Below are 17,168 nucleotides of genomic sequence, written 5' to 3' on the forward strand. Positions count from 1 at the left end.
AACTACTTTTACTTTTGGTAAAATTTATTCTAGATAAAACGTAACTTCACTACAAGCCATAATTTTACTGTAGCAGAACTTCAAAAGGTATAGTTTTGGCACGTACTAACTTATTTTACTCCAGCTTTCGCAACATCATGTAGCTTCTTCTGGAGTTAAGACGATAATCAATGTGAATGCCCAGCTGACAAGGAGTAAATATGGCCGTTTGTTTATTGTGATATGGCTGCCATTTGTTCATCTGGATTGCAGAGAGAGAAACTGCATTTTTTGTTGGTAGTTCTTTCCAATAATAACTGCCATCCTTTATCCAAAGGTCCTGGATGTTCATTTAAGTTTTCTGATGTTTCCAAGATGGCAAATGACTGACTCTTTTACACTAAGTTCAATTGAGGACTGCTATGATGGAGAATTGAAGCCACTAGTGTGCCAGGTCACGAGAGATGAAATGGATTTTTCTATGGTGGCAAACCTATTTTGGCCCTTTTGCACTTCTCATAAATTTGGTGTCTCTCAATCTATGCTTTTTGTATTCAAATAAATGTTTTGATAAACCTGATTTTTGTTTCCATTAATATCTAGTTTATGTTCATTAATTCTTATGCAGATGTTCCTCTTGGTTTCATAATATCTAACGTATTGGCCCAACTGACTTCAAAACCTCCATCTACTTTACAAGTTGTCTTCTGTTTCTCTATATCCTAAGGTGATGCAAGTTCAATCCAAATAATCAAAGGCCAGTGAAAGGCAATCAAGCAAATGAGTTTTGCAACAATTCAAGCTAGAGTATATCTATCGAAAGTAAAAATTAAATGAGCAAAATATTTCAAATATTTTAGGAACTTTCTGAAGTCTGTGCTGCAGTCTCTAAAATATTAATTTCCAATTTTGACTTCTGTAAGGTAATACACATATTACTGAACACACTCGCATCCTAAACCTGGAGGTTGTGTTGCATATCTCAATACCCTGATATCGCCTATGTACGTCTTGGTTTAAACATGATGATGACAAACTGATGAAAATAGGTACAGTGAAACTCCAATAACACGTTCCGCGGTTTTACATTTTTCCTGCATTATACATTCAATCTTTATTTAAGGTCCCAATAGAGCAAAATGCTATAAAATTTTCCCAGATTTTACATTTTCCTGCATTTTAAGGTCTTTCACCTGGGTTCCCTGAAAAAACCTAAAATCAATGGTTCCACTGTATTGGGACAAACACATCCATGTCTCAGGGTACCAATTCAAGAACCCTGACTACAACAAATTAACCAAATGACTATCATGGAGGTGGTTTCTCAAATGGAGAAATTATTTATGACTGATGGGATGTAAGGAAGTTTGTATCTTGTGCACAGAACAGAATATTTCACACTTTACTACCATTTAAATATTTGCCCATATTTCAAATTAGAAAGGCATGAAACAATTCATGCATTTTTAATCATTCACGGTGAAAAATTCACAATAGTACTAAGCAGCAAACTATTTTAAAACATGCTGTGAAGGCATATTAAAAGCATGATTCACTGAAAATGGTTCATGGAGAAAGTGGTCACACAAAATACTATACTACATCCTTCCTTAGAAACTTTCTCTCAACACACACTTGTCTTAGTTCTAGCAAAATGTAATACTGCTTCCCATTGCTTACCTTTGCTTCACCAAATACAATGTACGTATCTGATGCTGGGTTCTTGTAAACATCTGGCTTGTTTATGACAAACAAAATATTCTTGGACTTCCTGATGGTAACACGACTCACTCCCTGGACCTGGAAGAAAAATAAAATCACATTTGACATGAAATTTACATTCGTCCTGCTAATTCCTGCTGTACTACAAAACTTTATAAATGTGGCTAAGGCAAAGAATGGATCATGTAAAATGGACAAATAAAACAAGTGTTGGAAAGAGTTTGTCAAAGAAGAGCAATTCTAGGAGTGATCCAAAGAAAAATAAATTGGCTTGGACACCTGCTAAATGATGCACTGGAAGCTGCTTAATACGTGCTATCCTGCTATAACATGTTAGAGAATTTGATAAGGTGAAACGAAAGATAAGGAAAAATTTCATAGATTTAAATAGTTCAATAAAACACTGAACTGAAATTAAGCATCCCACGATAAGAGGCTCAAAAATTTCCAAGCATGTTATCATTTTCTGCAATCTCTTAAGCTTTGTGATTGGGTTTCATTGCATGTTTTTGACACCCTTCACATGAATACATCCCCATTGTGGCTCTCAGCTCTTTCACGAGACGAAGGGTCTCAGCTCAGAAAGATTGCCTCCTAGCATGATGCATTGCAGCACGGTGAGTGTTGTCATTTCAGGAAAGTTTGCATTAAACATAGACTATACTCTCTTTCAGAACGATATATTGTAATGTAATTTTTCACGTTCTGTAGATTGTTGGTGTACATCTGTTGTATTTGTAATGTATCAAACATATTAGCATCAGCATAAAAACAAACAAACTGACATACTCTCTAGCAATATAAATTCAGTTTCACTTAGGTTTTTTTGCGAGTATACTTCGTTCTTCAATTACGACGTTTCGAGAGATAACTTCTCTCATCTTCAGGTTATAAGCAATTCATAGCTTTGTAAAAATATTTCTTCCATAGTCAACAGGAACGAGGATTAGGTGAAATGTGAGCGGGGAAAAATATAGGAAGATTGATTACACTCTGACAATTTACGTTCTTAAAAGCCATCGTTACCTAAGTTAAAACCTATTATAAAAACTTTTTGGTCCTCCTGTATAAATTTTTAAAAAACTGTAAAAACCTTTAAAATTCTAAAAACCGTTCTCTATTCCCAATCAAGTTGTCTGCAACAAGCTTCCCTTGCGAATGTGCAAGCAGTCGAACCGGAAGTTTTACGTGAGGCTTCGAAAGAGGAAGATTTTGAACTAGATATGACGTAATGAATAGGGGAGGGAGGGGAAATGACGAACAAAAGACAGAAGGTTCTTTTGTTGGAGGAAAAAAAAAACGCATGCTCAGACAGCCAAGAGTGTTGTCCACAGGTATTTTCGGCCTAAAAAAAATTAGCGAAACCCATCTCTTGCTTTATCATCACAGCAATACATGCACATTTTGGATTTCCAACAAATGCAGTTTTTAAATATGACATTTTGAAGTCTATTTCTGTCACGGCAAGGTGCTACTTTGCTCTTCATATCTGGTAAAATTTTTGGAGAGGAAAAAGCACAACAGTTGAATGTGGAAAAAATTCTGTGTTCAAAATTATTTGAATGAAAGTAGTTTATCACTGTATCGACTAGGGTTTTGAATTATGGTCAAGTTTTCGTGGTCTATAAATCATATTCCACTTTATTCACATGAATAGACTTCTGTTACAGTGCATCTCAACCAGCATTCTTTTAACAGTGTAACACTGGTTGTTGTGGTTATTTGTGTGATTTTTATTAATATATTTTAAAATATTGGCCTGTGTTGAGCACTCATATTAGTAAATCCCACAGGAAATATGGGTCTAGAAAAAGGTCTACTGCTGGAAATGTGCCAAAGGAATTAGTGCGGTCATAAAGCAATGACCATAACATGCCATTTTTAGATGTCAGTGCATATTTAGCAATTTCCATTCATATTTGCATGAATATTTTGATCTTAATGTATATAAATTGGCCCCTAATAACAACTAAAACCAGTAAATAAAATATAGAATTCATACTCTCTACTAAACATGAAGTATTGCTGTATACTGAATTTCCTGCTGAAAAGTGATGCAAAATTTATTATGATGAAATCCTTGAGTGTTCTGAAATTGAAACATTCATTCTTTATTACATGCAATCATTCTAATTTAAATTAGTGAAACAATCATACAAGTGATAAAAAGAAAAACAATGGGTATCTAATTGCAACGATTGAGCAGTAAGTCTTGGGACAGAGAAAAATATATAAATTGAAACTTCTACTGAAGCCATAAGTTGACTGTGTAGCCATATTGGTACCTTAAAGTGTTTTTAAGATTCAAATAATGGATTCAAAGTAGTTTAAATACGGTCAAGCGCATTACAAGTTGATCATGTGCTCAGACAGCCAAGGATATCAACATAACATTTTCAGTATAAAATATGCAAAACCAGACTGATATGCTCATCACAGCACAGACAAATTGTTATCTTGTATTGTATCCCTCAAAAGGTGACAATCACTCTGTGATTTACTCATGTCGTGAATCTTTTATCTCAACGAAACAAAATATATTTTTAATGATTTTAAATATTGAGTTGGTGCAAATTCAAATGTCCGATTGCATATATGGTGGAAGCACACCCTCCAAAACACAAGCATAGGGGCATCAAAGTTAAATGTGCTACTTCACAAGCTCACGTGTCCAAATGGCAGGCCTAATACATCAGTAGGTGTAACATTGTTGAACCGAGGCACGTGAAAGTAAACCATGGAGAACACGTAACTGCAAGTATTCTTCCTGTACGAGTTTAAACTGGGACATTGTATATATGACTTGTGGCAAATAGCATTAACATCACATTTGGAACAGGTACCGTTAAGGCTCGGCTGGACCTTTGGCATGCAAATGGGCGAATTGTTTCAAATTTTCCTCTCCATTCAAAAAACTTCTTGGATATTTCAAAATATGAAACATTACATCAGCTTAGAATTCCTTCTAGAGCATTGACGTGAATTTTCATGTAGTTTTCTTTCATTGTTGTCTAGATATTATCAATAGTTTTGTGATTACATAAGTCTAAAACATACAGAGCTTGTTTGGCCTAGGGGTGGCAAAGAGGTAAATCCGGCCCTGTACACCATACCACTGTTGAAATTATGTGCATGTCAGCACATAGGCTATTTGCACCTGTCACAATATGGGGACAAGCTCCTTAACTAAACCAAGACTAAGGACAATAAAACACACAATGTTCAGTCAAAAACTTCCTCACAAAATTACTAGAACTAATGCTCCTTGCCAAAATCTAAAATATTGCACCACAGAATCCAGACTTCTTTCTCTATGGAATCCAGTTGTTTACAGGGCAGCGACAACAGTTAGTAGATGCAGTGTCAGGCTACTATGAGTAACCAGGTATTGTTGATTTCATCCTTTTAGGATATTGAAAATAACATATCTGCTGGACATTTGAATCACACCAACCCACTATATAATAGAAATTGAGTAATGTGAAACCATATGAATTTAATTGGATAGACAATGCTGCAAGTTATATATTCAAGTGCAGAGAAAACCAATGTCTGCATTACAGCTTAGTTACGTGCTCAGCCAGCCAAGGATATCAACAAAACATGTTCAGTGTAACATACATATGCGAAACCAGACTGTAATTTTCATCACAGCACAGACAAAACTGTTCAATTCTGCAAGATGGCCATCACTCAAACTTCTGTAATTTACAGTCGCAAATCTCTATGACAGGGGTGACCAACCCCCAGCTGCATGCTGCTAGTGGTGCAAATTCACCACATAAAAATTTACATTAAACAATGAATAAAACATGTTGATACTGAAGTTAAATTCCATGTAAGAAATTTGATATTCAGCTGGCATTAAATTTTCTGAGGTGTGTAGATCTTCCTCCCCCCTCCCTCCAGACAACCATGGATACTCCACAAACCATATGGCCTCCATTGTTTCTTGCGGAACACTGCTCTCACTGACACTTGTGATTTCCGATTGCCCGTTAAAACACAGCTCTGACAACAAAGGTGTCACCTGCGGACCACAGAAAGTAGATAGTAAAACAACTGGTTTTGGCATCAATTTGTCGTTGGTGCATCCTCTGGGTGACCCACTCTAGGACCATGATAAAATTCAAGTATAATTCCCAGTTTTCAAGGTGAACTTTTCAAAAATTCAAGGGTACAACCAGTTGTTGTCTCTATTTCAACCTTATGTATTACCGCACCGCCCCTCGTGCACACACAATATAAAGGGCCAATGCTATTCCAATGTATCAAAAAAATCTAATTCAATTCAATTAAACGGTGCATATTTTTAAAATATTTAATTTACATTTGCAATTTCACATATACTCAGACTTGAAATACATCTAAAAGCATAAGTCACAAATGTTACAGGATAAAAAATGTTAATTATATGAGAATTTCAAACTCAAATTTTACCTAATCAACATCAAGGTATTTTATCTTGCAATAATCTTCAGTCTGTCAGAGAGATTGTGCTGCAAAGGACACTAACAAAGTAAACGGATTGAGATAATTTTGTTTTAGTTTCCATGCAAAAATAAAAGCTAAACTGTGAAAAACATGCCTCAGGACATTATTAAATGTATAAATTCACACATAATTCGTGAAGCCAATAATTCATGCATAATTCCTGGAATTCCCGGTGAGTAGCCACCCTGATCCTTTGGATAGAATGAGCATTCAAAAGAGGCTGTTTTACTGCCTGTATGCTTGCAACCCAACACTGTTGCAAGGAACATATTCTACAAAAAATTACCAACCACAGTGTGTGTTGGAAAATGTAGTGAGGGATATATTAAGTAACCCGATGGGAAGTAGCCAACGATATGAAAAACTGTGGAAAAACAAAAGGGAGTGGTTGAAAGTGACGCAGAAGAGGAATAAAAATGTGTACATAATGGCAACAGAATTACAGTACGTTTAGGATGGAGACAATTAGAATGTTGAAACTTCTACACAAGCCACAAGTTGACTCTGTAGCCATATTGGTGTGCTAAAGTGTTTCTAGATTCACATAATTGATTCAAAGTAGTTCAAACACACTCACTTGCAGAGAAAACCAATGTTTGATGACGTGCTCAGCCAGCCAAGGATATCAACAAAACATGTTCAGCGTAACATATGCGAAACCAGACTGCTATTTTCATCACGGCACAGACAAAACTGTTCTCTTCTATTCTGCCACTCGAAGAGGTCACACTCGAGACTTCTGTTATTTACTCATGTCACGAATCTTTAACCAGGACTTTTTTTTAATGATGAATAACATATACATTATTCATTCTTGGTTTTGGACTTTTAACCACAGTGTTATTTTTAAAAAAAGTTTTTACCGTTTCGGAGGCTGAATCTGCCTCCATCTTCAGGGTAGCGTGTAGTCTGTTAAATCATACATATGGTGTCTGTAAATGGTTGCCTTGGAGGATTATTCTCGGTGGCCTAGGCTCCACCTCGTCTGTCTGTCACAAGAACCTCTATATACATTAAGTTGCCAGGGAGGATTATCAGTGGCCCAGCCTCCACTTCGTCAGGTGGTCATGTCAAGACCTATTTTTGTATGTAGACGGAGGCAGATTCAGCCTCCGAAACGTTGGTAATTTTTTTAAAAAAAAAAAATAACAGTGGTTAAAAGTCCAAAACCAAGAATGAATAAATCACCACTGATTAGCTACAAAGAAGAATATACATTCTTTTGTTTAACTCTCCAGAAACATCCAAGTGTGCAGGACTCGCACCCTCCAACTTTTCAATGTTGTATTTTTACTTTATGCAGCTTTTGTGCTCCATAGGCTATTACAGCAATGAGGATAAATGAATGGTGAAATAGATGAAGGTACGTACACTTAAAAAGGAACACTCATAAGCAGGCTAGGGGCTAACTCTGAACATTCGATGAGGTGATTTGACCACTCCATGTGCTCAGCCACATTCAGCTACACTTGCAGTAGGCTGCATGCAGTTTCAGTTAGTGGTTTGTTATAAAACTAACATAAACCTTAAATATTAACTTGTTTTAATCATCCCCTGGAATTTACATCATGATCTAAAAGACCATGATCAATCTGATTAATTTGACTTGATTATCCGAGTACTTGTAGACTTTTAACCTATTTTTATCATTATGATTTTGACAGATAGCACATACTGCTTTTCCCAATGACTATGGGGTGAATTCTTCAATACTTCAATTTTTTATCTTCGGGAAAATTCATATCCTTTCAAAAGATAAATCCACTTCAATTGATCTTGGGAAACTGTTGAAACTTTATGGTGAATATAAATGCATTGTTGAGTGTTAATGCATATTTTAGCACTGAACAGTTGTCAATTGAATAATGAAAAAAGTTTTAACAAATGAATATATACTAATTTTACATTATATTTTGCTTGTATAGTTTGAGAATCTTAAAACAGAGGTAAACAGTTGAGTGTAAAACAATTAAAATTTTCTGTAAAAGTTTTGTATTTTGCATTTCATTGTTACAATGGACCAAGAATAAAGATTGACATGGAAGAGTTGAGGGTAGTGGAAAGTTTGAAATATCTAGGAAGCATAGTTGAGAGAAGTGGAAGAATAGATGAGGTGGTAAACAGAAGAGAAATGGGTGGTGCGACTTTCAAAGCATTCAAAGATTAATATGGAACAAGGCTGTACCAAGAAAGTAATATATAACACACACTATGTGCCAATAATTACGTATGGAGCAGAGACTTGGACAATGACACAGAGAGACAAAATAAAAATGCAGGCAGTGGAGATGACATTTTTAAGAGTATATTAAGGCTAGAAGGGATAGAATAAGGAATGAGGAGATTTGACAGAGAGTGGGGGTGGTGACGCTTCAGGACAGAATAGATCAGGCACAGATGAGATGGATTGGACACATTAAGAGGGTGGGTGCAGAAAGACTACCAGTAAGAGTTTACAATGCACAAGCAGTGAGAGTAAGGCCAAAGGGGAGACCAAGATGTTGGTGGAAAGAGCAGATATTGGAGAATGTTAGGAGAATAGGATAAGATTGGAACACAGTGGAAAGAGAGAAATGGTGGAAGACCAGAAGATAATTGAGAGGCTTGCCTTCTATGCCGACTCAACCAGAGGAAGGAAACGGCGAAGGATGATGATGATGATGATGATGTTACAATGTACATTACTGACTAATTTCATACTGAGATGTTTACCAGCCATCCCTAAAATGTGCACATGCAAATAATATTCAGCATATAAGTGTGTGTATTTTATTGTGCTCAGACAGCCAAGGATATCTACAATGTATTTTCAGTTTAGAAATTTTGCGAAACCTGACTATTGTTCTATCATCATGGCACAAAACACACTCGTGCACATATTAAACTCTAGCTTAACTACAAATTAGTACTATGGAGAGTTTCACTTAATTTTCCCCTTCCCTTTCCTGCAACAGCCTTCTTTAGCCTCAGGTCTCATGGCTGTGTCACCAGCTAAACATAAGAAGTCACAATATCCTTCCCAAATTTTCACTTGTCTTGTTTTGACAGAGAAGGTGAGCTTCTGAAATCTTTTGGCTTGCGGTTGTGATCAAGGTAATGATCTGAGCTTTCTGTTATTTTTTTTATTCTTTATAAAAAATAATATTTTATTGCAGTGTATGCAGTGCACCCAGTGAGTGTGGAAAAGCAAAAAAAAAAAAAAAGAAGTTTTTTGCATGGAAATGTAAGTGAAAAATACATGCTTAATCAGGATTTAAACATATGCCTTTGTTGGCAGAGTTCTTGAAAGACCCAAGCTTGAGTCCTGGACAAGCCTGCATTTTTAAATTAAATTACTACGTAGCAGAACAAGGTAAAAAGCCTTGCATTTCTCAGTAACTGTTTCTGACCATATATCATCCCTATCCATTACAAAATTTCGGCAAAGTGGTAAAAATTGCAACTATACAAAAATTGAGTTCTGGTAACAGCTATATCATCAGTTTTGTAAATGTAAGTGTCATATTGGGTTAATAAGTTTTATTAGAGGAAAAAAGTAATACTCACAGGCTTCAGTCCAAGTTTTGACATGATCTTCCTTGCCTTCTTCTCCCCTCTGCTTTGCTTTGCCTTGCTCACCATCTCCTCTGGAATGCCAGCAGCAGCAGCCACCTGGAAATTAAAAGTACTTTACTTTCTTGCATGCACAGAACATTTGCTGCTCTACAGATTTATCACAAGGACCCTTAACCTTTTGCTACCCGACCCTCTTTTGCCAGGTAAGTCCCAGGTGCCTGGGCCAATTTTGAGCAAAATGCAGAGATTTATAAAAATGACTGTAGATCGGAGCCTAACTGCCATATACTGACTAATAATATATAGTTATGCACGGAATGAACCATAGATTCGGACTATATAAATTTATGCACATTTGTCGTATATATGGAGGGAGGAGAAGAACTGGAAAATTCAAGAATTTTTTTGAAAAAAGGGGGGTTTTGCCCCCCAACCCGACAAAAAAGTACAGGACATTGTCAAAATACACATGGAAATAATCGCTGTAGTGTTAGGAACAAGAAAATAATTGCAATATTATGATATGAAGAATTTTAACTTGGGATCATCCATGGCCTCATATTGCTGTTTCTTGACATGTCTTTCTAGTGCAGAGTTGTCAGCTCTACGCCTAATCCCCAATATGAATGGAGGACCGTACCTGTCGTTGGTCAGCGGAACCCTCGGATCTAGCTGGGAGGATCACATTGTAGTCCACCAACCATACCCCACTTCTGCCGATTGTGGGACACTCATAGAGCCATGACAGGACAGCTCTGTAATTCCCAACAGAGCAAAATGTTGACCATTTCACTCTGTTGGTTCACTAGCTGCAGTGAACAAGTCACTGGGCGATGAGGTCGTCACATCCCTACGCCTAAACCTACCTTTATATATGGGGATTAAATGTAACAACAACTTCTAGTTTTTCTTATTTTCAATCGAAATGAGTCTACAGTACTATAAAAATCTAGGGGGACTACAAGGGAGGCTGAGGTCACTTTTGGGTGAGCTTCAGCCCCGCTAGCCCCCTTTAGCGCTATCCTTGCTAATCACGACTAGACCTACAGTTTAAAGTGGGATCCGAACCACTGTGCCTCTGCTGGGTATCAAACCCAGGACCCTTGATTACAAGGCGACGGCATTATCAGTACAGCATTGGGGAGGCCTGTAATTTACTGAAAAGTTCATTCTTATTATTTTGATAACTGAAAAGGTATAATTCATATACTCTATTTTTTCTAAATGCACATTTTCTAGGCAAAAACCTATTGCATTCACTTAATTACATTCATTTATTAGGAAAATAAATGAGAACTCAAATGTGTACCAAAGACCGAGAAAATAAAATGAACAACATGGACAATCGCAAAATATTACTCCTTCACTTTCCATGAACAGAAATGGTGCCACGATATTACAATCCAGATATTATTAGAATAATTAAATCAAGAAGACTTAGGTGGGCAGGCCATGTGGCACGAATGGGAGAGGAAAGATGAGTTTACAGCATTCTTGTTGGGAAACCTGATGGTAAGAGACCTGTAGGAAGGCCAAGACGAAGATGGAGGGACAACGTTGAGATGGACCTAAAGAAAATCGATAGGGATGGAAGAGAGTATATAGATTTTGCTCAGAATAGGGACAGATGGAAGGCCTGTGTTGATGCAGCCATGAACCTTCAGGTTTAAGAAGACTAGAGAGTTAGTTAGTTAGTGATATGAACAATACAACACAACTTGTAACCCCAAAACGATCTGTCTGTATGCCACTGAGCCATTCAGCAAAATGCGCAGTTACCTTGAAACGACTGAAGGTCCGAAGCTAATTGCCCTAGACAGACGAATCAAGTAGATATACGCGAAATAAACCATAAAATCTGAGTATATAAAATTTATGCACATTGAGTGTATATATGGATGTGGGGGGGGAGAGGAGGTACCGTAAATTCCAAAATTTCTAAATAAAAATCCCCCTTCCCCCCTGGACAACAAAGTACAGGACATTGTCACATGAAAATGATCGCAGGCATGTTTGGAACAAGAAAAAAAATTGCACTATTATCATATGAGCAATAGAAGACAACTTGTACCCCCCCCCCCACACACACACACACAAACAACATGTCTGTGCGCCACTGATTCAAGCCTCGGATTGCAGGGTTACCTTGAAATGCCTGTATATTGGAGGCTAATTGCCCTAGATGGATGAATCAAGTACCATTATACGTGGAATGAACCATAGATTTGGACTACATACAATTTATGTACATTGAGTGTATAATTGGATACAGGGGGAGGGGAGAAACTGGAAAATTCCAAAATTTCTGAAGATAAATGTCCCTTCCTCCCCTCCGCCCCTGGACAACAAAGTACAGGACATTGTCAAAATACACATGAAAATGATCGCAGGCATGTTTGGAACAAGAAAAAAAATAGCACTAATATCATATGAGCAAAAGAACACGACTTATAGCCCCCAAAACGACATGTCTGTACGCCATTGACTCAAGCCTCTGATTGCAGAGTTACCTTTAGATGTCTGTATATTGGAGGCTAATTGTCCTAGATGGATTTATCAAGTACCATTATACGCGGAATGACTACATATAATTTATGCACATTGAGTGTATATATGGATGGGGGGAGGGGAGAAACTGGAAAATCCCAAAATTTCTGAAGAAAAATGTCCCCCCCCCCTCTGCCCCAGGACAACAAAGTACAGGACATTGTCAAAATACACATGGAAATGATCGCTGGCACGTCTGGAACAAGAAAATAATTGCACTATTATGATATGATCAATACAACACTACTTGTACCCCCCAAAAGACTATGCGCCACTGACTCAGTTTCAAAGGAAGCCGCCATTCCCCCCCCCCCTCTTTTATGGAAGAACAAGATGTGCACGAGTCATTATTGTTTAATGTATGTGTTAACAATAATATGAAAGAAGAAAATCTTAATTCGAGCCAAAAATAGAGACATTATAACATAAAAACTACTAGCATAACAAGGTATCGTGATCAAGATACTTGGGCACCCGGGGGTTACAGGAAAGTATCTCGATCGAGATACTTGGACACCAAGAGGTTAACTGTGGTCTCTGACAGTTAACTCAAAGCTAACAGATTCTGTTGAGATATTACAAGTCAAAGAATGTCCACATGTTAAAAACAGTATATGTGAAAAGTCAGGCAAAATCAGGGCTATGTTTGATCCCTGAACATTTCTAAGCCTCCGCAATGTTACAATATAGCAATAGAGTTTACAACTGGCTACTTCATTACATCTAGAAGCCAAGGCATACACTAAAAAAAACTCAATAAAAATGAGAGAACAACATGAACAATACATGAAAAACACAACCAGTAATGGGACATGATACAAAATTTGAAATTTTACATGATTAAAAAGACAAGATGTGCAAAACTGTGACAAAGCAAAATCAAATAAATTGGTGATCAATTTATGCACCTCATAAGACTTTTTAAGGACAAATTCCACATAAAAATGCAAAACGTGAAAGATTTGTTTAAATAAAATAACGACACTATTAAATGAGTTGTTAATCAACAGTATTGTTATGGAGTAGATATTGCAGATGGGCATTTTTCTTGCTGCAGAGAGAGTGAAGAGGAAAGCTGTTTCTGTGCACAAGGGAAGAGTAAGGAAGGCTCAGTGCTTTGGATCTGTTATTTACATCCCTATTACCGGGCGATGTTACCATTCAGGACTGAAAGTGCTGTCATATCAGATTGGCACAAAAAAAAAAAAAATCGTACCTAAACTGGGGCTAACATTACTCTGAGGGAACTACAAGAAGTGACCAGGAAAAAAGGCGACACCACAAGGACCATAAATTTCAAAGTAGTGGAGCCAAGTAAATCTGTGTGTATGTTGTACTGATATCTTACATCTCATTGTATGTGTAGGTGTGTCTCGTTCTGAACAAAAATACCTGAGCAGTGGCGGTTTAAAATGGATGTAAGTTTGGAAAGTTGATCAAGAGTGGAAAAGAAGGTTGGGATTGTTTTTTGTAGGCCAAACATGTTTCGGCTGCCCAGACTCTTAGTGAAATGTCTTTGAAGCAAAGCAGTAACAAATTTAAAGTTATCACATCAGTAACAAAAGTTCTGGATGTTGTTTTGTGGGATGCATCTTACTTGTGGAATACCTCTAACATGGATGCACTGTTAATGCAGATTAAGAATTCACAACAGGACTTAACCAATATTCATTGCATCTTTCACTAACCATCTTAATAGTTGGAGTTCCTTCTGCAGGCGTGTGTTGAGGGTTGTAAAAAATAACAAAAAAGAGTATGTTGAAGACATCAGGATATGGGGGGAGGGGGTGTTTGGAGATGACATCATCTTACAGCCCTAATTGTAGCACTGATGGCTGGTAACACTTCTGCAAAACTAATGCAGAATGCCAGTGCAAATGGAAAATCACAATCTAAATCTACCAGACAGCTAGAACCAGCTTCAGTATTGTAATGCAGGATTGAAATAGCGAGTCGTGTAGAGTTGGCATCATGGCTTTTGAAGCCTGAGGTGTAAGCTATGAAAATCTGGTACAGCCGGCAGCCGACGAGAAGATCGCTGAATGAAGGGAGACGGGGCACAGAGGGAAAGGGAGGGTCAGGTTCATTTGCAGAATTTGGGGGTGGTTGGGGGTGGTCGGGGAGAAGGAAGTCTTGTTTTCTTCTTGGCGGGTCATTGTCAAGCTGACGACAAGAGTTCTGGCGGAAGAGCACCTCCCCCACGCGAAAGAGTGGAGTCGCCTGGCAGTACGTCACACCTCTTCTGCCAGCGCTCTTCTCGTCGGCTGCCAGCTGTACCTAAATTATCTTCCAAAGAGTTTAACCACAGCAATCCCTGCTTGAAGACAATTCACAGAAACTTGTTAGTTTTGGGAGTAACATCACGACATGGCATATCTTGCGTTAAAGAAGTGTCTTGTTCATGGGTTCACTCAATGGTTACTGATTTGAATTTGATTTTTTTTCTTTGTGATGCATGGCTCCTTATAACATAAATAAATAAAACATATGTAACTAAATTTCATGTATTTCAATTTAATTCTTATGCAAATGTAAAAGAAGGCAAATGATGATAAAAAAAAAAACCAATTCATTCTTACACTGCTTCAGTATTTCATGTAAAAATGGAGTGACCCCTCACGTACAACAATTATGTTCTTATGTATTTACAATCTAACAGATTCCATGTATGCTTACATAAAATAAAACTGGAAGCATACACAGTAGAAACTTACCTTGCTGGACGTTGATCCCTCATCATGAAGAAGCATTAACGCAAATAAGAAAATACAATAAATTTTCACAATACAAGTGTGTTTGTTAAATGCAACATGAAGTCCGATCAGAGATTTACATATGCATGTTCCATTTAAGACTCACCTGGACCTTTGATGGAAGCTGGCAAAGACATTTTAGAATTTCCTCTCCTCTTGAAAAAGAGCTATGATATTACAAATTCTGAAAAAATTTCATCTGTTTAGAATTCCTTCTAGAGTATTCATATGAATATTTATGGGGTTTGCTTTTGCTGATGTCTAGATATTCACAACAGGTTTGTGGGTATGTAAGCTTTTTAAGCCTATCAAACTATTGCAAATATCTAGACAACAGCAAAAGTAAACCACGCGAAGATTCACGTGAATGCTCTACAAGGAATTCTAAACAGATGTACGAGGGGGCATCAATAAGTTTTGCCTGTTGAGGTATAATTTGTTTAACCTTTAGTTGAAATTTGGTTTAAATTTAAACCATAAAAATAAGTGTCTTGTCGTAATTTGGTTTATTTTTTAACAATGCAGCATTAGATAAAATTATCGAGGGTTTGCCCCACTTGTATTTTTATATTGGGGTGGAAACACTGACAGTCGTTTTCCGAACAAGTTTCGCCATCATGTTATCCAAACTTTCTCCCTTCCAACAAGCCCACGAGACGTGTTCGAGTCCTGAGTTGACAGAGAAGCCATATAAACGCTTGCTATTTTTGACGCTGTTTTCCTTCCAGCTAAGAATGCCGAATGTGACACACGGTGTCACCTTTGATCTTGAAGTTTGGGAGCTTGCTTGCAACAGGAGGTCTCTCTAAGAGGTGGGGTCAGTTCAAGTCTTCTTTCCAAAATAGCCAGAGAAGAGGGGGCGAACTCCAGATTTTCATTATTTTCTCATTGAAATTCGGGGGTCGCGTCCCCCACCTGAAACCCCCCCCCCTCAGTTGGGGGTTCTGAATTGTACACGGTTGCATGCCCTGATGTTTTAGCTGCATAACAAAGTTATCCGAAGTTGATTGGTCCCATAGTGTCCGAGTTATAACAATTTTATGAGTAATATGAAAATTGGCAATTTTTTGTAAAAAAAACAAAACAGTTTTACATTTTGGCTCACTATTCAAATTGTATTGCACCCACAAATATGAAACAAGTTTCATTCTGTTGCAAAAGGTCCATTCGTTGAAAAAAATGCAAAAGTTCGTGTGATCTTCCCAAAATAGCAAAAGGAAGACATTGACATTCGGGGGTTACGGCCCCCGCCTGTAACCCCCCCCCCCCCCACAGTTGGGTGTTCCAAATTGTACATGGTTGCATGCGCTGATGTTTAGCTGCAAAACAAAAGTTATCCGAAGTAGATTGGTCCCATAGTGCCAGAGTTATTACGATTTTTGGCGACACTGGGCTTACTTTTGTCAGACCCACGCAGTAGACTAAAGGTTAATAATGGAAAGATTGAAAGAATGAAAATACATATAGTTTGCCTGCAGCATCCTCTACTCAGTTACCCTTCCACATTGTTCCCATCATGTTCGATGTATTTGTGCCAGGATTTTACACAGGCCTCAAAACCAGTTTGGAAAAATTCCACAGAACCCTCCTTGCCCCACTGTTTGAGAGCTGTTTTAACCTCCTGTAGGTCCTCGAATCTCGTACCATGAAGCACAGACGTTATGGTATCCCAAACTCTCAAATCATTGTCTGTACTGATCCAAAGGACAAATGCACTGCATCAGCAATTTCCTGGGTTGATGAGCTCATTCAAGTGGATAGACCTGTGTAAAATGCTGGCTCAAATCCATCAAACATGATGGGAACAATGTGGAAGGGTAACTCTGAGTAGAGGATGCTGCAGGCAAACTATATGTATGTTCGTTGTTTCAATCTTTCCATTATTAAACAAATTATACCTCAATAGGCAATGCCCCCTCGTAATTTTTCAGAATTTGGAATATCATAAGATGATATTTCAAAACAGCTTCACTGGAGTTGGTCAATGGTTCAGCCGAGCCTTAAGCCAACACATTCAGCAGAACTATTAGCTATTGTTTAGCATAGTTGGTACAGCTACTGCAAGAGATGTTTACCTTTTGTGAATGTATTTATTTTATAAAGTAGAGAGAGGTATTG

At 37.6% G+C, this 17,168-nt stretch overlaps 1 protein-coding gene and 1 non-coding gene across 5 annotated transcripts in view; both read right to left on the reverse strand.

Moving 5' to 3' along the window:
• Nacalpha (nascent polypeptide associated complex protein alpha subunit) overlaps positions 1-17,168 on the reverse strand; it is a 283,299-nt gene that overhangs the window by 11,036 nt on the left and 255,095 nt on the right. For 3 of the 4 annotated variants that reach the window (XM_083142296.1, XM_083142287.1, XM_083142305.1), the window contains 3 exons: positions 15,012-15,044; positions 9,742-9,846; positions 1,660-1,779 (listed from right to left, as the gene is read on the reverse strand). In XM_083142296.1, the coding sequence (XP_082998422.1) occupies positions 1,660-1,779; positions 9,742-9,846; positions 15,012-15,044 (258 nt within the window). The remainder of the gene's footprint in view (positions 1-1,659; positions 1,780-9,741; positions 9,847-15,011; positions 15,045-17,168) is intronic. The other variant, XM_083142315.1, reaches the window with a different exon arrangement.
• Positions 4,063-4,143, reverse strand: LOC145979746 (small nucleolar RNA SNORD53/SNORD92). The gene has a single exon (XR_014440815.1). It is a non-coding gene; the product is annotated as a small nucleolar RNA SNORD53/SNORD92 (small nucleolar RNA).

This window comes from Lepisma saccharinum, chromosome 1 (genome assembly GCF_977018435.1).
Source record: "Lepisma saccharinum chromosome 1, izLepSacc3.1, whole genome shotgun sequence".
Classification (NCBI taxonomy): domain Eukaryota; kingdom Metazoa; phylum Arthropoda; class Insecta; order Zygentoma; family Lepismatidae; genus Lepisma; species Lepisma saccharinum.